The sequence below is a fragment of the Boleophthalmus pectinirostris genome, unplaced genomic scaffold (assembly GCF_026225935.1).
Source record: "Boleophthalmus pectinirostris isolate CB_2022bp ecotype Guang Dong unplaced genomic scaffold, ASM2622593v1 HiC_scaffold_19, whole genome shotgun sequence".
NCBI classification, from domain to species: Eukaryota; Metazoa; Chordata; class Actinopteri; order Gobiiformes; family Gobiidae; genus Boleophthalmus; species Boleophthalmus pectinirostris.
In genome coordinates, this window is record NW_026571140.1 from 17,726,977 (window position 1) to 17,747,517 (window position 20,541).

The window sequence follows — 20,541 nt, forward strand, 5'->3', positions numbered from 1 at the left end:
AGATAAAGAGTTAAATATTACACACATTACTCACATAAACCTTTCAGGGGTATCATTACTGAATGAAAGAGAGTTCACTCTACCTCGCCTGTGTCTTTGTCCTCACAATATGACACCTCCAGCACTCTGTCTACTTCTACATAGTCAGGGTTAAAGGGCTCCTCTTCGATCTGAAAGAAAAAGAAATGTGGATAAGAAGAAAAGAAAAGGGCTGCTTCTTTAGGCCTACTCACCATCTGGAATCTAATGTATCAAGTGAATGATAAGAAATTCAAATTATGCACACACCCACAGATACTTGTCACATGTGAATGTAACCTCTACAGGCTATTCAACTCCTCTACTATAGGCAGCATAACACAAACACTGTGCATATGTGTCCAGAGACACACACAGAGAGAAGGCTTACATCTGCGAAGAAGAGTGCCCTCTGTGCTTGTTTCATCTTGAAGCGTTTGATCTTCTGCTGAATCCTCTTGTCTTTCTCCAGCTGCTGCTCTGTCGCCCACTCACAGTGTAGGTATGAGCTGATACACACAATATTAGACCAAAGTCAGAAATGCACAATCACCTCAGCTACACAATCAGGGCATTACACTGATTAAATACTGACATTTTAAATCTTAGAATGCCAATTCATTTACCAAAGACATCTGTCACTGTAAAATGTATTACATATACTTACTAGTTTTTGTATTTTACAAAATACTCTTCCACCTCTACTACAACTCCTGGTGAAACCTACACAAATGAAAACAATATATTCAGCTTTTTAAATAATAATATTGCGTTAATTAATTCTGTTACATAAAGGTGACAAAGATGTCCCTTGTGTTCTGCTAAAAAAGAAAACAACACCATTACCTCCTTCTTCACGGTCCGAGAAGACATAATTTTGTCAACAACCGCAGCATCCTCATCTGTGGGATTCTCCTAAAATACATCAACATTAAAACTTTATTAATAGAGTACTGTACTTCAAAAAAACACTTGTGGCTCCATGTCAATTAATTTTGTCATTTAACAATAAAACATTGATCAAGTTTTGAGTGTACATGTTCAGTGTCTGCATCCATTTGCATCTAAAGATCACTTACCACAAAGAGTTGGACTGCTGGCTGCCTGCGAACGGCAGGGTTGGTTTTCTTAGCTTTAACTATAACCTTGACGTCATCATCTGACAACCTCGTCTCCAGCTCCTCTGCATACTTTTTCCTCTTTATCTGTCGATTCGATCGTCTCTTCTGACATCAGAGAAAATGAGAAATTATTATGGACAAAGGACCTGAGAAAATATATCTTACACAGTAAAATATTCTTACAGTATATTGCATACTATGTCCTCTAAAACAACACCTAATCACTATTGGCTGTTGCATTGACCATCAATATGCAACTTTATATGAACACAAGCAAAACCAGATTTCTGGCCTAATCTGATATAGCCCCTGAATGGGGCTGATTCCACATCACGCATTGCTTTTCTGCTGTGCTACGGTCCCCACAGTAGTTACACAGCCCTTGTAGTGAACATGAGCAGTTCTACGTTCAGTGTTATTGCTGCGCAGCAGTGCCCACAACTGCACCGTACACAAAATGACAGAAGGCCAGATCACACTCCACATTTTAGAACACACCAAACAGGTATGACAAACATGTGGATTTCCATACAGTTCACACAGACTTTGTTTTCTAATCTAATTCATAATAGATGTTTTGTACACAAATTGTAGTTTTGATAGTTGAATTTAGTAAGCAGTTAACTCTAACTTAATGTCACTAAAACAGATAAGAGAACACCGTTCACAGGGAAGTTTAATGCCTAATGTGACGTGAGCTGAAGAGTGATCTCATTTAACACAGTAGTTATCTGCACTCCTACTATAGAATACATTTTTATTTTGGTTATATAAGATCTCTGTGCGCATACTCTTCCTCAAAACCCTGCACAGTGCAGTCGTGAGGAGACAAAACATATCCTGTATGGGAGAGACTGCGCCCTCGGTCGGAAACGCTCCGTGGTGCAGCACAGCGAACATGCATGTAGTGGAATCAGCCTGGAATTAGCCTCCATTCACAGATATATGGCTTTCTGACTTGCATGTAGACTGGGTATGACTGGTTTGAGTTTCTAAATGGAAATCAAACAGATAAGATAGAGTGTACTTGAAGAAGTGTGTGGTGGTAAATGTAGTGAATACAAGCCCATTCTAATATTGAAAACAAAAATATAAAATAATATTATAGAATCATAAATAAATGCTACAAAATGAAAAGTGATAAGGTGTGAAAAGTACACTTCTTGGTGGATGCTGGTTACACTTTATGAGTAGTAAAGCAAAGGTTTAGGAGCAGTCGAGCTCAGTGTAGTGTGTAATAGGGGTGGGCGATATATCGATATTTTAAATATATCGAGATAGTTTTTAAACTCGATATGAATTCTGACATATCGTATATATCGATATAATGCTTATATTCAATTCTGATTTCGCCGCTTCGCTTGTTTACCTTCTCTGGCGTCGCCTCCGCACGCCTCCGCCTCCCTGATTTTGTTCGCTCATGTCTCCTTCACTCCTCACTACCACCGTGAACGCCGAAAGTTGGTGCCAGTGAAAAGCTTCAAGCACCACGAACATTTTCCACCATTTACAGACAAAACCATCAGCAGCACATCTCATATTCCACCGAGTCGTGTCCTTTAGCCCAAAAGAAGCTAAACGAGCTGAGCTGCATGAGAAGTGCGCTGTTTATGCAAATGAGCCATGTGCTTAAGTTTCGTTTCTGTAAAATGTAAACACACGTGCGCAAAACTGCATTAAACACATTATTATCGCAAACGGGCTGATGTGGCTCTAGAGTCGTAGCAATGTAAAGTTTATTTATGCAGAAGATTTTAATTAATAATCTGCTGCAGTGTCACTTGTACAATAGTGTTTGGAAACGTTGGGTTTGGTCTGCAGTGGATTGTGGGAAACCTCAGAGCTCCTTACTGCTGGATAATAACATGGATCTATTGAAATGAGGAACATCCTGAGCTTCTTCTGCTAAATGAGCTCATGGTTATGGTTCTGGTTTGGATAACAGAGTTAATACAAAGATGAGCTTGTGTTGAGTTGGTTTATTTATGAATGAAAAGAAGGAAATATGTATTATTTCTTTTATTTTACAGTTAAATTATCATTTATGTAATTAGGGTTTTTTGTAATCTTAAATGTTCCTATATGAACTGCCGACCTCTTACACTTCAATTAAAAAAAAAGGACCTTGTGGAATTTGGCAGATTTGTTTTTGCAGTTTTCAGTTTTAGGAGGTTATTTTTTCTTGAACATATATATATCGTATATCGAGATATAGCAAAATATATCGAGATATATTTTTTGATCCATATCGCCCAGCCCTAGTGTGTAATGTAAGGCATTCTTTGGGTATTACCACATCATCGGCTCAATCTTACCGAATCATCTTTGAAGGTGGGTCGTGGAGGAGGATCATCATCTGACTCTTCCTCTGAAGTTTCTGGTTTCCGCCTTTTCTTTTTTCCAATCTTGATGACAATTTTTCTGCAAGACATTAAAACCAGTGACTGTTATGGACAATGGAACAAGTAAAAAATATTTCAGGCAAGAAAAACAAGAGTCAAAGACAAAAACAAGGACAAAAAGTAAAATGTGAAGTATTGTAATTTTGATTACTATTCCGATTTATTATTAGGATCAGTTCACAATGCAAATTTTAAACACATCCAGGAGTTTGAATATGACAGAAAGCTGAAATATGAACTTATGAAGTAATATAAATACTATATGAATTCTATGTATTTCTGGTTAATAGTTGGATATTTAGTTCTTAGCAGTGGCAAACTTTGATCTTTGATGATTTTGACAGTTCAAAATCTGATTTCAATTCAGTTGTTATTAATGGTGCAAAGACATTAGGCCTCATGTTTTCTTGAAAAATGTAGAAGGCAGGAGAAGCAAAATTCACAACAATCAAACACACAAATTCCTTCTTAAATAAGAGTTAATTGATAGCTACTAACACCATAACACACATTTAGAATTATATTTGCATAAAACGTCATGTATTTACAGAGAAACTTCCTCTAAATGGTCATATATGGGCCTAGCTTTCATCTGCATAGTAATTACTTCTTTTTTGCTGCAAACAAAACAAAATAATACCATGGAGTGCTTTTGAGCAATACTGGAGGGGGTTCTAGAGTTTGTAATTTGGTGCTTTGTTTGATCTTAAAATAAACTGATTTTGACAAAGTTGTCTATCACAATTTAAAATGATATGAGTAAAGAAAATATAAGAGGTCTGACTGTCTCTAAGGCTCCAGTGCGTTGACTTGCAATGCAAAATGGTAAGCAAGTTTTAAAAGAAAACTGCTGGTAGTGAGCAGAAAAAAACATTAGGAGGTTTGAAGAGGAGGTAGCAGCATGCAGGACATGCATGCAGGCCCAGCCCCCTCTGGATTATATTGCATTTCACAAAGCCTCTTGACAATGACACATTATTGTTGCCATGCAACATGCCCTTTGAGTCTACCTACTAAGGTGGGTGGCAGCATTTATATGACATCATTTCCTCTGAAGCCAGTGAACACCAGTAGGTAATGTTTTCTGGCCTATAAATGCCCAATGGATGACATAGAATAAAAGGAAGCTTGTTATTTTTATGCATGCAGAAAATCGCTCATGTCAGTCAGGTAAAATAGAGCAATCAATAGTGAAAATTCTACAACTCGCAAGGTTACCATTTCTGTCTCTAACCAGAAGTAAAAGAACCAGATGACTGATTGATCGATAGATAGATATAGAATTATTATTTTTTTGTATATGTTTTATGGGCTAGAGGGACTTTGTAGTGCTTTCCTGATGGTAACAGTGTGAAGGAGTTATAGAGCGGGAGGGCCTTTCTCTGTTACTGACCACTGTTATGGTCAATAATGATATAAAAATGTTGATACCTACGGCAAGGCCCACAAATAATGGATGTTTAATACATTTGAACTAATTGAAAATAGAGCCCAAAATGTGCAATGATTCTGGTGTTCGGAAGGTTCAGAAACTGTTCATGAAATATATATTCACATGCATGCAATGTGGTCTGGTCTCTACCTCATGTGCCTATGTAGTCTAATTGTTTCACTGCAAGCAATTTAGCTGAGTTGGAATCCTCTATCAAAGTCGGTCTACTTCTATTCCCAGTATTTTTTTTCTTGGCCATCACACCACAGCTGAGCTCTCTCTCTATTATCAACTTGGGCATAACATTTGATCCACAACATTCATTTGAAACGCACTCAAAATCTCTGTAAAATTGTATTCTTTTGACAAAACCCCTCTAACCTTTGCAGATGCTGAAGGTCCACGCCTTGATCACCTCCAGACTACTGCGACTGCAAAGCACTACTCATTGGGTCCTGATGAGGGCTTGTATTATAATGCACAACGTAAAATAGCTTTTTATTATTCTGATTACAAGTGAGCAGTCTCAGGAGTTGTCATATTGTTTTAGTATGCAGACAAACATATCATTCATTCCTGAGTTCTCACATATTGTAAATATTTGCAATTGTAAATTAACTGTAACTAACAAATAATTAAACTTGTTACAAATCTGTAAGGAATGGATCTTGCTGAATGCTCTTCACTCTGTCTATGATCAAAAGAGTGACCCAATGATATTATTGAACACAAACAACCTGTGCAAACTGAAAGAGCTATTTTACAAGCGCTGCTGGGCTTCTCCTACTGTGCCAAATAACCTCCATTCCTTGTCCCACCAGTATTGTCCTGCCCTACTTGGCACAGTGCCACTGGGAGTGCATGTGGGATGGTTGGAGTTTAATATAATCTAGAATGATAATGCATCAGTTAGCTGTGAATACATTGCAGGACTTTTCAAATGAAGCAACATTTTCTCTTTGGAGTGTGATGTTATGATGCTTTTCAGCTTATTCAACCAGAAGCAGTGGCTCTGTGAGAAAATCCCTGTTCTTATGAATGTAGTACTAGAATAACCCTGCTGCAACACCCAGCTACAACCATGCAGATGCAGATAAAGTTGTATTTTTTAAAATCAAATTATGCACACAGTCTCAAATATGGTTCTTGTTCAAAGATACATCACAAATATCACACACTGTATATGAAATTAACAACAAGACTTAATTTAAAAGGCAGTTTTGGCTTTTCTAGATGAAAAAGTGAGGCAAAAGAGATTAAGCATCTTGTAGCCAGGCACAGAAATATAAACAATTACATGTTCAAACATAAACCTCCATTTTCTATCACGTAATTGATCTCATGAGCACCATTTTGTTTAATATTTTACTGCTACCCTGCTGCTTTGTCGGATCAGCATGTTTAAGGCATGCCTGCTCACAGGAAGCACAGAATCCGCAGCACTGAGCAAGCTGGATGAAGCACATTAAGAACATAGGAAAATGTCGAGAACGGAGGGTGGAAGACACAGGAATAAAAAACGACAACAGCACAAGCCACGTAGCTAATGATTGGGGGTTATTTTTCAGCAGGTAGAGTAAATGTCTACCCACATAAAGCTCTGACCAGTCAGTTATGATGAAGAAAGTGGGCCACTTTCAGAATGATCATGTTTTTCTGCCTTTTGGTTTATGTGCTGCAGGGGTTGGTTTTATTAACCCTCTCCATTTATGTACAGTGGGTATATATTTTTGGTTTTCTAGCTACATTTTAACACTAAGTCTTATATTCTAAAAAAAATAAATAAATGTAGCCTTTTATTCAAAATATTTTTAAAATGTAGCTAGAAAACCAAACATATATACCCACTGTACAGAAATGGAGAGGGTTAATAAAACCAAACCCTGCAGCATATAAACTGAATTGCAAAAAAACATGATAATTCTGAAAGTGGCCCACTGCTGGATTCCCTCCATTGTCTGAGCTTTCCAGCTGCATTAATGACACAAGACAGACACTCATCAGGATCACATTCACAGAGAGGGGACATTTATGAATGATACTACATTTAGTTGAGTAGGATCACACCTAGCTGTGAAGTGAAGACTTTCTATTACTGAGCTACTACAAGCAACTGAAAGTGGTGTTCTTGTATCATTCCAGAAGATGAATAGTCGGAGCTGCACTGCAAAAGCAAACTATAAACAAAAAGTGCATTTCCTGAATTCCCTGGTGCACTTCTGAAGCAAATATAGAAGTATTAATGAGCATTTGGCAAATGCGAGTCTTCACACCGTCACAAATATTCACACACACCCACATGCTCAACTACGCGTCATTACCATGTTTGCTCCAAGGGTAATACTCCACATATCAACTACACCCTCCACATCATGGCAACAATATAAATTAAATACTACTAAAAAATATTCTTAATATATTACACACACAAATCTATTTTAAACTGATTATACTTGAATCCACTGGTAGATCGTACCTTCTGGACCAATGAAATGCCAGCATTGCAGTTTGTCCAGATGCCACAGGCACAGTGTTCAAAAGAACCAAAACAAACATGCTTCTGCCAACGGGCTAATATTCACACTATTTCTATTTTCTTTAGGAAAGTAAGGGCTTTATTAAAAGGGTGGTCTGATTTTTCCAGCTGATACCAGCATGTAATACAATGTCCTGTTGCTGTGGCCAATAACTGATAATTGCTGGATTTTACAATTTGCAGCCAAGCCCACAAATTGATGTTAAGTTGTAGTGAAGTTCACAAACTAACATTAACTTTTGGAAAAAAAAAAGAATGCATTTATCTGGGATGTGAAATTTGTTAGCTAAAATATATGGTGATAAACTTTTTTTAAATTGTGGCCTGGTACTGAGACGATCTGCTATTTTGTTGAGATCATCAGATCATGATTGACTGGTTTTCTGTATAATGCAGCTCTACTCGAACACAAAGAACCACTCACTTCTATGGATCACTTTGTGTAGGATCTGAATAGTAGCTGCATTTTACCAATCACTGTTACGTGTGTACTCTATGAAGCAGCAGATTAAATTACCTTTATTTGCCATATGGCCCAAACTTAAGTTTGTTTAAAAAGACATGTTCCATTGAGAAAAAAACAAATGACACATGACAGCTAGAGAAAAAAGTAGTGTATCACCTAAATGCCAAATATCACTATTGGACCAGGGATTTTGATAGAGATCAATCTGTCAGGGTCCCACAATATCTGCCATGTGCTATTTTTACCATGATACTATGTTTACAGCACGAGTGCCACAAGTGGTTACACACAGTGCATCTGGACCTTTTTTAAAGGTAATACAATAATCACTCTCACTATAACATAGGGCTGCAACTAAAGGTTATTTTGCTCATTTGCTAATTTTGCTAGTCTGTGAATATGACACTTTTATTAAATTCAGCCGATGAAAGCTAACGTGAAACACTTATGGCCATCCTGATGGGTACAAATGAAAGAGTGTATTTGGTCAAAAGCACTCTACACATTTCCCATGTCATGGCATGTCTGGGTATTTACCAGTTAACGTTTATTAAACTACTAAATTAATTGACGATGATTCCAATAATTATTTAGTTGTGGTTAATCAATGAATTTGTTGTAGCTCTACTATAATAATCCGTCATGTACTTCCATTTAAGCTAGAAGGTAAGTAACAGCATAAACTGTAATATGCATCCATGCAATCCTGCATTTCTGCAGTGTGCTGGCACACATGCATGCACCCATTTATGTTTGTCTTCTCCACACCTCCACTGCAACAATCCTCTCTGTTCTTCATATTTTTTATGATCTAAATGTGCTAGCATTCTGCATGCATATGTTTGGTGTCAGAACCACCACAACACTGAAGGATGAATTGTGAGGGACAGAAAGATGAAGACATGCACTGGCTGCAGAGACGAGGCCGAGACATTCTGTGGAAAGTCTCAGCCCAATACGTCCACAAAAGCAGCAGAGAAAGCTGAAATGTTGCAGAAGTTTGATTTATCAGCTTGCCCATTGTTGCAAATGCTTTTCCCAGTCAGTCTAAAGTACTCAATTAAATGTACAATCTTTTCCCGATCAACACAACAGTGTACAACTCGACTCAGACTAGAATTCAATAAAGTGGAAATATACAGATGTCTGAGGCAATGACTATAAAAAATAAAATAAAAGTTCAATTTAAATCAGGGTCATTTTAATTTACAAAAATGTAGTTTTAGCTATTGAACATAGCAACTATCTATAAGCATACAACAGACAAATCTGCTACTTGCTTGAGCTATTCAACCTCTAATAAGTGCACAGTACATTTGAGATGGGAGATTTGTACACAGAATTATTAAAAATAACAACAAATGATGGTAATAACACAAGAGGCCCACTGGATGTTACCACATCTTTTGTTCTCTTCTCCCTTTCAGCTCTCAGCCAGACCAGCATAAGCTGATATTTTATTTGCTTGTGCAGGGTGTGGCTTATAGCTACACATAGCATGAAGCAGCTAAAAAACTGGGGGATGGGAGGCAGTATCTATACATCAGCAGTACTTGCCTGAATATTCTCGGTAGCACCATCTTGCATGTAAATGCAGCCTGTGTTTGCTCCTCCCATGTCTCTGCTGATATCTGAGCCTGCTTTATTATTATGGCATGCTGTAAATTCAGCTGAACTTTGAGCCTCCATCTTGCACATAAAGGCTGTTTATACCAGAAACAAACACTGTTCTCCCCAGTGGTGAACATAGCAAAAGTAAACCATGATGATGACGGGTCGGTTCCAAGAGAAGCCTAGGGACAGGCAAACTAAAACATGACAACAGTGCTAAGCATGGCAAAAATGTCAACAACCACATTACAAATACCATAATGTAATGAAAGCATTGCAGCAAAAAATAAATAGTGAAACAAGGCAAAACATTATTGTCTCCGTGTCTCTTCACTCTTTACTATGATTCCAGGGCTTTTTCCTGATTACAGTCACCATGGAGATTATGTAATCACTACCTACTATGTCTGTGCACACAGTGTCTAAATAGCACTAAATGCATTTCATGATTCAACAGTTAAGGCACAAACTAAGGTTATGATGTGAAGGTGAAGCTAGTGCCTTGTAGCTTATGAATTAACTGTAGGCCAGGTATCTAAGCTGCAACACAATAATGTGTTGCATCTTAGATAGCTGTAATAGGAGATGTTTGAACACTTACCCAATCTTGGCCTTCTGCTTGCTTTTGGATGAGGGTACAATATGTGCCTTCCGACTGACTTTATCTTTGGTGCGTGCCTTGTTGTTGCCTTTATGTCCGCGATCTCGATATGCTTTGTACTGAGATGAGGAGCTGGGGAAACTTTCTGGACTCATGACTCTGGGGATGTTCTTCTCACCACGCTGCCGAGCTTTGGCAATAGCCTCAGAAATGATCCGGTTGGCCTTCTCCTGCTTCTCTTGTGTGTCCATCTGATGGTGACTGTGTCTCCTCTGCGTCCTCTTCTCAGATGATGAACTTGAGGAGGAAGAGGAGGAAGACGAGGAGGATGAGGAGGAGGAGGAAGAGGAGGAAGATGAGCTGCTCTTCATTAGGGGTCTTGTGTTCTCGAGCTGGCTACCGGGTCCATTGGTGTTCTTCCGAGGCTGTGAATGACAGAAAGAAAAAAACAACAACATTAAAATAATAACAGACCAAACCCCCTTTGAAGCAATAAACTTATTCTTTCAAATACAACCCTATATGGGCGCACATAAAATGCACTTCAGTTACAATATAGTAATTTCATAATCTTTGTCATTTTTGTCATAATCTGGTCTATAATTCTATATAAGTAAGGGAGTCTTGATGAAGAAAGAACAAGTTTAACTTCCGTTTTCATCTTAATAGTAATTGAAATTGAACTAAGATAGAAATATATTTTGGTAAACCCAGCATGCTTTGGTGTAACCTGCAACACGGAGACACATAAATAATCCATCTTGCCTGATACATGATAATATGTGAATAATAGATGCTGTGACTGCAGTTATGTCTACACACAAAGGCTTTGTGGTGCGCCTAGTGCCCATTATAGAGAAAACCTATAATAGATTGACCTAATTTTAAAATAAATACATAAAATGCATACTAGTACATGCAACTGAGAATTATCATCAGCTTCACTAGCAAATATGATAGGGAATTCTAGAAAATCCTTTTGAAGGAAAGTTAAACTGGCCACGCTGCATTATGATTTTCACGTGTGCAATACGGCTGGGGCCATTAGGTAGAAATTTACTGGATCAGACTGGAATGTTCTTATTCAAGTTAATGTTAGAAAGAGGGGGAGGGGCTGAAAGTAATGCTTTAGAGCGGAAGAACATGGGAACACACGAGGCGGTAAGGGAACAGAGAATAATAGTCAAAATAGGATTTTGTCAAACGGACACGGGGAAACGGAGAAAAAGAAAAGATCAAATGCACCAAAAGCCAGAGTACTGCAGCTGTGTAATACATCTATAAATAACTGAAATTACAGCCTGCCAGCACTGCAGTGATTTCAATCTACCAGCACGTCGTGTCATTCTATGAACACAGTAGAGACTATTAGAACCTTTCAACAGCTACAAAAGCTCCAAGCTTCGATGGCTTTCCCTCACCTCTTTCCATAAGCAGCAACTTGTCTGGGATGAATCACAAACTCAACTCAAGAAGGACACAAATAATGTACAGTATACATCAAACTACAGCATAGAGCCAGACAGGAGAAAATCTTTCATGTTAGAATGAGAGCACAGAGTTTGGAGTGAACAGACTGTGGGGGTGGGGAAAAGACAACACTGTAAATGTAGAGTGTGCCTTGATAAGGTCTAACATGCCGAAGCAAATGAGTGAGAAGGGGAGGAAAAAGCAGCAATGAGTTCAAGATGGCGGCGGTGCAGCATGAGCCAGTGGCAGAGGAGGTTGTTCAGTTCCTGCCGGCCCCTCCTCCTCCCCCTTGTCCAACCTCCCTCCCAGCTCTCAGAGCAGCTCACTTACCCTTCCTCTTGGCCTCTTCACTGTAGACATGGTGTTTTTTTCCTCTTCCTCTTTCCTCCCCTCTCCGACCGGCTAACAAAAGCCTTGCCCTTTCGGTGGATTTTTTCTAGCGCAGCGCGTGTTGCTCGTTCACACTTTCTCTTCTAAACAGACTTTCTATTTAAACAGTGTTTTTTTGTGGCTCCGTTGGTCGGTGTGCGCCCCCCCTCCCCTCCCACTCTCCTCCCCGGTCAGCTCTTCTCCTCGGGGCAGAGTGTGTGAGAGTGCCGGAGCCTGTTAGGTCTCCTCCTCCCCCAGCGGGCAGGGCTCAAGAGGAGCGCATGGGAGCTCTCTCACTCTCTCTCTGCTCACAGGCCGGTGTGGGAGCAGCGCTGTGGGCGGTAGAGGAGGTGCGTGGCAGTCCAGGAAGCCCTCATTCTGGTGCTGCGTGCCGCTTATTTCACCGTGGTCCGGTTCCACTTTCTCTCTGAAGCTTGAGTGTGTCAGAGAGGCATGCCTCCTCTCTCCTCCCCTCTCATTGATTCCCTTTTCTGCCTCTGCCTGCCTTTAGCTTGCTCTCTCAGTCCTTCTCTCCACTTTTCCCTTCTTCTTCTCCAACAAAAAAGGTAGGTTTCCAGCCTTTTTTGGGCACACAAAAAGGCTTTTGTGTTGGCTTGCCCTCTAGTTTGGCCTGTTGTTTTTTCTTCCTTCTCCCTACTTGTGTTGCTCCCTGTTCTTTCGTCTTGCCCTACGAGCTCTCCCTGGCGGAGACGAGTACGGCGAACTCCGGTCTCTGGCAGGCAGGGCGGCACAAAATGAAAGCACAAAGCAGCAAAATGCATCAGCATGAATATTAGAGATGTCGTTAAAACCCAGACTCGTTTTTTTTTTCTCTCCCTCACTCCCTCTCTCTCTCTCTCTTTGTAAGGAAGTAGGCCAGCAGATGGTGCTAGCAGTTATTACATTAACTTTCACAGCTTAACCCCCAAAGCTCTGGATTTCTCAAACACCACAGATTGTCAACTTTTTTGTCATCTGTTAAATTTTTGCCAAGAACAGACTACGTTAATTATGGAAACAATAGAAGTGGCAAATTAACAGCTAAACATATTCCCAAAAGCTAAACAGAATAAAATAGGCGTTTCATCACAGACTTTCTACTGTCTAGTCATGCAAGCCACATGCACATACTTCCTGTGGGGTCAAGAGCAGGTCATCTGACTATGTCTGTTAGAAAACGGTCAAACAGGGATGGTGCAGAGCCAGAGTTTGATTTGAGGAAAAGCCTGATAAAGGAGACATGTGCACCAGCTGACACATGCCACTGGGAGTTAGAAGGAAACACATAACTTGCCCTAAACCAAACTGGGACAGAGCTACAATGAGTCCAATAAAATTATCCAAAAACAATAAATCCTAAAGTATTTATGAAATAAAGGTGTACCGCTTCATCATTTTGTACTTAAATAGTTGTGCATATTCACTATGATATGCCAAATGGGCCATGTGATATGTCAATATCAATATCATTTTATAAGAATGTACCAAAAATTAAAACTTACTTAATTTTTTTTTGGTTGGTTTTATGATGACCATTTTTAACATGATTTACTTTCTTCATGGCTCAAGAAAATAATTAGCCCAGTATTGATAAAAGATATTGTTCAGCTACTGGTGTTTTTAAAAATTGGTAATGAAAAATGTTGAGCAGTACTCAGTCTACCTTTGAGAATACTTAATATAAAATACAACAATGCATTTCTTTGACAAAGGAGGACAATGGTGGCTGTGTCTTACTTATCGAGTGTCAACCAGCAATCAGAAACAACGGGCCTTGGAGTTTGGACCCAAAAAGAAAATGTTTGCAAGAAGCACGCTTCCTGTCCAAGGCAAACAAGCCCACACTATCAGGCAGAGCCCCCTAGAAACTACCTCAGGGTAAGCTTGAATTGTACTGACAAAACAGGTTATGAACATACACTTAAAGTATGCTGTTCTTTACAGGAAATGGACCTTAATTGAAAATTTGATTAAGATTTACTGTCTGATCAAATTTTTTACAACAAAACAGACTCAAACTGTTGTCAGAACTTGAAATGAGAAAAAAAGACCAAATGCAACAGCGTACACATGCCTCAGTGGTCACATGGCTCTAAGCTACAGCTCTTTGGCGACTAAACAGTTAATATGCAAACAGCTCGAGAGGCTCAAAGGGGGAGTGGCTGCCTTTGAGGACACAAGAGGGAGGGAAGTACCAGCAGAGGAGGGGAGTCTGCACAACGGAAATGAGCAGGGAAAAAAAAAAAAAAAACACGATGCACACTCATGTAGAGCAGCAATGGAGACACAGGTGCCTGAGCACATCATAGCAGGTCAAAAAAGACAGCTTTAGTCAAGACCGAACCCACATTATGGTTATTTTCTGCTAACTCGTCATCAGGGTTTGCAAAATGGAATATTAAACTACTGCAGTTGGTCAGATTTAATACAAGAACAGGGTTAATGTAAAAGAACCTGCACCTGTGAGGTTCAGATTGCCACAAAGCTCTGTGGTATCAGCATTTTACCAACAGGATTTTTTAGGTTGTTAGCCTTAGCTATGTTATAATAATTTATTAAGACATTCAAATGAAGCTATCCTGCATTATGCACAATGGATCTTTAAGATATTTTAACAATATTATAATGATTTAACCTCATCATTAACTCACTTTCAAGTTGTATACTGAGTTTTTCCTGCGGCATGTTTGAGTAGTCTTGATCTGCTCTGTATTCAAAAATTCCATTGGATAGTCATTTTGTCACAAATTTTAAAAGCTAAAATTGCTACTTTGAATTACAGCTAGTAGGGGCCATCAATAGTGGCCGTCAACAAGGACCAGAGCATGGCGCTTTGGTGTCATGACACAATCAGTTGTGAACCGAAGGCAGCAGAGTTTCTTTTAACATTTCTATAATCTTTTTAAAAACAAAATGCCGACAGTAGCTCAGTTGGTAGCGTGCTTGTCCACTGATCTGAAGGTTGGCTGTTTGAATCCGACTCTCAATATAAACATCATTGGTCGAGCGGTCAGAGACACTGATCCACAGGTTGACTGTCCAATTCCAGCTATCACAGATGTTGTTGTGTCCTTGAGTAAGACACTTAATCCACCTTGCGCCCAGTGTCCGCATATACTGGTGCATGAATGTGTAACCATTTAACATTTTACCAACAAAATGTAAAATAATAATCAATGTGTGTCATAGACTACCAGAAAAAAACATAATATGTCTTATATACGGTAAAAGTAGAGACAATATTACGTAGGTATTAAGCAGTATAACAGGGATGTGCAAATATTTTCTATATTCATTTAGTTATAATTCCATTGATCATAAAACAAAAGTCAGTGGTCACCGGGTTGCACTTTTGTTTTAATTCTTGGCTGGGAGTGGCTTTTCTGTATGGAGATGGCCTGGTTCTAAAATATGCACAATAGAATATTGTCCAGAAAGGTACTCCTTCATGTTGCAATTATATATAGCTCAAGACCTGCTGTTGCCTTGTTCCTGACAGTTTCCCCCCATCAACTGAAGGGTGGTTCAAAAGCAGATAACTTAGAATAATCAATTTTTTTTCATCAAGAGCCACATACAGAAACATGTATGAATTGGAGGGCCACAGACTGGTGGTCAATACAGTGAATCATTCAAAGGGATGTGTTAAGCAGCAGTTTATCATAGTTCCACACCATTATTCAAGCTGGGTTAGGAAAAGGGGTATTATACAAAGACGTTTTAAATGTCATCTAGGCATGTTTGGGTATTTTAGTGATCATTTAGCTTGTGGGCTGAGCCTACGTCATCCATGCTCCCACACGACAGTTCTCCATAAATGTGCAAAAACATGACACAAAACTGTACACAGCAACTTGACAAATCTGAAGCGATGTGCAGCAGTTTCATTAGCGTGCACGCTGATTGTGGTGTGATATTGCTCTGAAGGGGGAGTGACTAAACATGAAAAGCAAAGAGAGGGGAGACTCAGAGCGTCAAAAACAAAAGTGAAACTTATAATACATGTTAATATGTTGTTTTCAGCAAATGTAGCATTTTCAAAACAACAAAAGGTAACATAACGATCTAAACATGTTATGTGTTAGCAGTTAATACCCCATAGAAGTAAAATACCCCCTCTTTAATGGTCGGTCTGTTTTAAACCAAAATGTTGGTTATCGAGCTTATGCTTATGTTTAGCATTTTTAAAACTTGTAAAAAGTACCTGTAATGACAATGTGAGCCATTATCATTAAGCTTTTTTTGAAGGCCTAAAAAAAATGGTCTGAGGGCCAAATTAGCTGACTTTTTCTATTATATTCTAAGTTGCATACAATATAGCCCACACATCAAGTTGATATTACAACTAACAAAGACTTACAACACAAGTAAGTGTTAACATAAGAATAATTAACTCTTTTTAGCAAGCAGTCACAGTTAAGATGAAAGTAATTGTCATAAATGCACTGATTGCTGGTTTTCTATTTTTCTATTATGTAACATATGCCAATGTTTATTTTAAAATTTGATATTTTCTTATGGAAAAAGTCATGTACGTAGACAAGACTGACTTTGAAAACAGATATCCACTAAAAACAACACATTCATCTTTTTCACTGTCATATTTAACACCAAAAATAATTCCTCAAATAATGATTAAAAAGTCTCATGGTGATCATTGACAAATAGAAACAATCTGATCAAAATGTGTTGACTTGCACAGCACAACCTGTGAGCATAAAAGGACTTAACCCAACAGCATGAATCGTCCGCATAAGCACCAACATGATGAGAATCACAATCCAAAATGCTCAAACAAAATGACCACAACAAATAAGAAAACAAGGCCAGGCATCTCAGCTTACAAGACCAGTGTGTCCATGACAACTCACTAATAACTTCCTCCTGACGTAAAGCTGTTTGCTCAAGTTACAAATCAGTAACCAGTCGATAAACCTTCATCTTTTAGGACATTGCTAATTACATAACAAAAAAGAAAATAAAAACCTAATAGGGTTGCTATAGACATTGTACACATTCTGTAGACAGTGGTCACATGGAGACAATAGAACATTTCTGTGCAGTCATACTCTCCTCAAGAATTATCTATACCACCAACAACAGCCCGGACAGCTGTAAACACAAGGACAGAGGGGTCACTTGAAATTTTAAACCTTTACTTTATAGTGGGAATAATCACTGCAACTACTATATCAGAGTTCTCTTTTATGTTATAACAAAATGTACAGAACATGGCCAGTATGTATTTCAGGCTTTCACTTTCCCTAGTCAAAGGTTATCCTGTGTTCACATACGTTATCTGACAGCCAACCTATACAGCCCCATTCATAAAAAATGTAGAGTTGGCAGAATCTAGGCTAATCAACACCCATTATTCTGTTTAAAAATGTATTTTTATTGTGTTTCAACTAAACAAAGTACTTCACAACCATACAGAAGCTAATGGCATAACAAAGGCTAGTTTAAACACAAACTTACTGTGCACTTTGGGCTGCCAGCGTTCCCACATGCTCCTGACAAACTCAACTCAAGTGCAGCATCCTCCTCCCACTTTTCCACAGGCTCCTCCCCCACCCATGACCAGCCCTTTCCGCTGACGACAAAGACCGCTCAACTTCCTGTTTACCTTTGACCCCTGCTTGCCCACGCCTCTCCCTGGCAGACCTCCAGACAGGCCAATGACGTTGTATGCTAAAAGAGAGAGCACTTGACAGAGCAGCCAGGCGAGAGGGAGGGAGAGAAAGAGATAGGCGCATGTGCGTGTGTATGTGTGTGCGTGTGTTGGTGGGGGGAGGTGATGAGTCGAGTCGGGTGTGACACGGCCTATTACCATGTGCTAGCAGAAGCAGCAGGTTTCCCAAGGGTGTGTATGTGCTTGTGAGCAGAATGTGTGTACTGCTTGTAGTAGCAGGGAAAGAGCCAGGGTGTTGTATCAGTTTTCAGGTAGCCAAAGGTATTGCCGTCAGTCTGCTCAGCTTATTTGCTTAAAGTTATATAAACCCTAGGTATGGAGTGTGCAATTAACCAAATACAGATTCAAACATCTCTAAGCGAGATTCAGTCATTTACAGTCATCAGTGATCTGCTTGGGTCTTTACAATTGGGAGGTCCACAGCCAAGCCTCAGCTAATAGCATGTGGTTCAGACTTTGGAGGATTTGTACAGTGTTCAAGAAACTAACATGCAGTTTTTTGTCATATCAGCCAGCTCTTCTGTGTGTGTCATCGAAGGGGTTCAAGTGGACGATCATGACATGAGCATGTGATGAGTGTGTGTGCCAAGATACACCAGCGTCTGTACTTTCTTGGAAGATTAAGGGTGTTTGGAGTCAGCCAAAATGTTACGTTGACCTTCTATAGAGCTAGTATAAAATCTGTGCAGTATGGAATAGTCAGGTGGTTTGGAAACCCGACTGCAGATCTTACTGGTGAAACTGGGTGGTAACAGCATGGGTGTGTCCACTCTGACTGGCCCTCAGACCATCTCTGAACCGTCAGTTGTAAGACAGTCTCTGAAGATCTTCAGAGATCCATCTCATGTGCTAAACACACACCACCCCAGTCCATAAAATGTACTAACAACACGGACTGACTGTGGAGATGTGTGGAGCCTGGGTGATTGTATATTCTCCAGTTATACACTAACATACAGACATATCATGTCTGTAAGTTAGTGCTACTTACACCTGCTCTGAGCCAAATTTATCCATGAGGAGACAAAATAAATGTAATCAATCTAAAATTATCTTACATTTTAGTGTAAGAGAATTTTAATGTGTTCTGTGTACCAGAAAAGGTAAAAAAAAAAAAAAAAAAAACAAAAACTGATGAATATTCACGCTAAAAAATGTCCAGCTGACAAAATTCACCTTCCTTTTGCAATATTTATTTTTAGATATTAATGATTAGAGTAAAATTTTCCTCATATCACAAAGTGAACAATATTTGCACTACTCCACTACCTATCCTCTCACATTAAAGGGCCCATATTAAGCTATTTTCTGATCTATGTTATACCTGAAGTTGTGTTGTGTTTCAGTCACAAATGTTTCACACACAAATCCTGCATATTTGGGCATATTTAATACTTATCTCAAACTCTGGGTAATTTCAGCCCTGCCAGTCTCTACAAAACAAAGGATAAAAGGTAGCTTTTAACTTGAAAACTACCACGTCATGACATCATGATGTGAAACAGAGCATTTTGAGTTCTTGAGATGTAGACATTCCAATAATACTGGATTATTCAAACTTGTGTGTGCCTATAAATGAAGCATAACACAACTCCGAGTATGTTTTTGATGAGGTAACAACATTCTAACATGGTCAAAAGCTCACAGGACTCAGTTTTGTTTGTTAATTAAAAGGGTCCATTATTGAGATATCCAGTCCTGTACTGTACTGTAAATCCTGTACTTTGTTTGCTACTGTGTAACACTGTTCAACATAAGGCCAAATTGCAGAAGAAAGTGCATATCAATCTGTGACCTGTGGGCTGAAAGTGGAATGTTGTTGATTGTTTCACATCTGGTCCTTTGCACTGTTGGTTAGAGGGCCAAAGGCTGTAGATTTACATTTTTGTAACAACTCAAAATGACACAATTCCTTATAGATTAAAAATAGAAGCTAGCGGGAAATAAGCCTGTAACTAATAAACAAATTACTACTATAGAGTTTTTAAAACTGTCAAAATGCTGACGGTAGAGGATACATTTTAATTAACTGTAGATCAATTTGAATAAATTACAGATATATTTGAATATATTCCAAATACATGTATTTTAGGTAGTGCTACCATTATTGAAAATTGTAAACTCAAACAAGAATAACATCTGTTAAAGAGGGATCTTATACAAAATCAACTTTGTGGAGATTTCTACCATGTTATAATATTGTTCCCTCATCAACGTGAAGTGGGTTTATATATCATCTGTGCATGTTTGTGCAATCTCAACCTCTCCCAGGCACTATTCTAACTAGAGCCCGACCGATATATCAGCTGGCCGATATTATCGGCCAATATGGGCACCTGGAGACATATTGGCTATCGGGTCGATATGCTTGCTGATATGGGCCGATATTTCACGTGGGCATGTTATACCTCGTTATAAAGTTTAGACTCTCTACATTATGTTCATTTTATCCAATTTACAGACAGATAAATGTCCTAATATGTGTCTCCGCATCAGTATTTATCTGCGGTGTAATTTGTCTGTGTCCGTACTGTCCCTGAACACACCACCAGAGTGACGTCACTTCACTCGCGTGTGTTTGTTTATACCCGCAGCCGTGCGCAACACTGAGATTATATTCTTTTTCGGACAATCGGTTTGAGTCTGGATTAAAAGGACATTTATTAGTGCAGACTTGTGATGTGAGGAGGAGCCTGTGTGAGCAGTGAGTGTTGGAAATACATCGACTTTGAAGCTAATTTAGGTTTTGTTAGCGGTTAGCTGCTGTAGCTCCCACACATAAACAGACTTTTCTATTGGTCTATTGTAAAGTGACTACATTGG

General features: G+C 39.0%; 1 protein-coding gene across 8 annotated transcripts in view; it reads right to left on the minus strand.

The window, feature by feature from the left end:
- Positions 1 to 20,541, minus strand: part of chd9 (chromodomain helicase DNA binding protein 9) — a 47,627-nt gene that overhangs the window by 15,975 nt on the left and 11,111 nt on the right. For 4 of the 8 annotated variants that reach the window (XM_055155008.1, XM_055155007.1, XM_055155006.1 and 1 more), the window contains exons 3-9: positions 10,188 to 10,612; positions 3,455 to 3,560; positions 1,098 to 1,244; positions 865 to 933; positions 686 to 741; positions 410 to 527; positions 84 to 170 (exon numbers count right to left, since the gene is read on the minus strand). In XM_055155008.1, coding sequence (XP_055010983.1) covers positions 84 to 170; positions 410 to 527; positions 686 to 741; positions 865 to 933; positions 1,098 to 1,244; positions 3,455 to 3,560; positions 10,188 to 10,612 — 1,008 coding nt within the window. Of the gene's footprint in view, positions 1 to 83; positions 171 to 409; positions 528 to 685; positions 742 to 864; positions 934 to 1,097; positions 1,245 to 3,454; positions 3,561 to 9,532; positions 10,082 to 10,187; positions 10,613 to 11,608; positions 11,628 to 11,987; positions 12,832 to 17,504; positions 17,656 to 20,541 lie in introns of those variants that run through there. The other 4 variants (XM_055155009.1, XM_020941454.2, XM_055155010.1 and 1 more) reach the window with 4 other exon arrangements.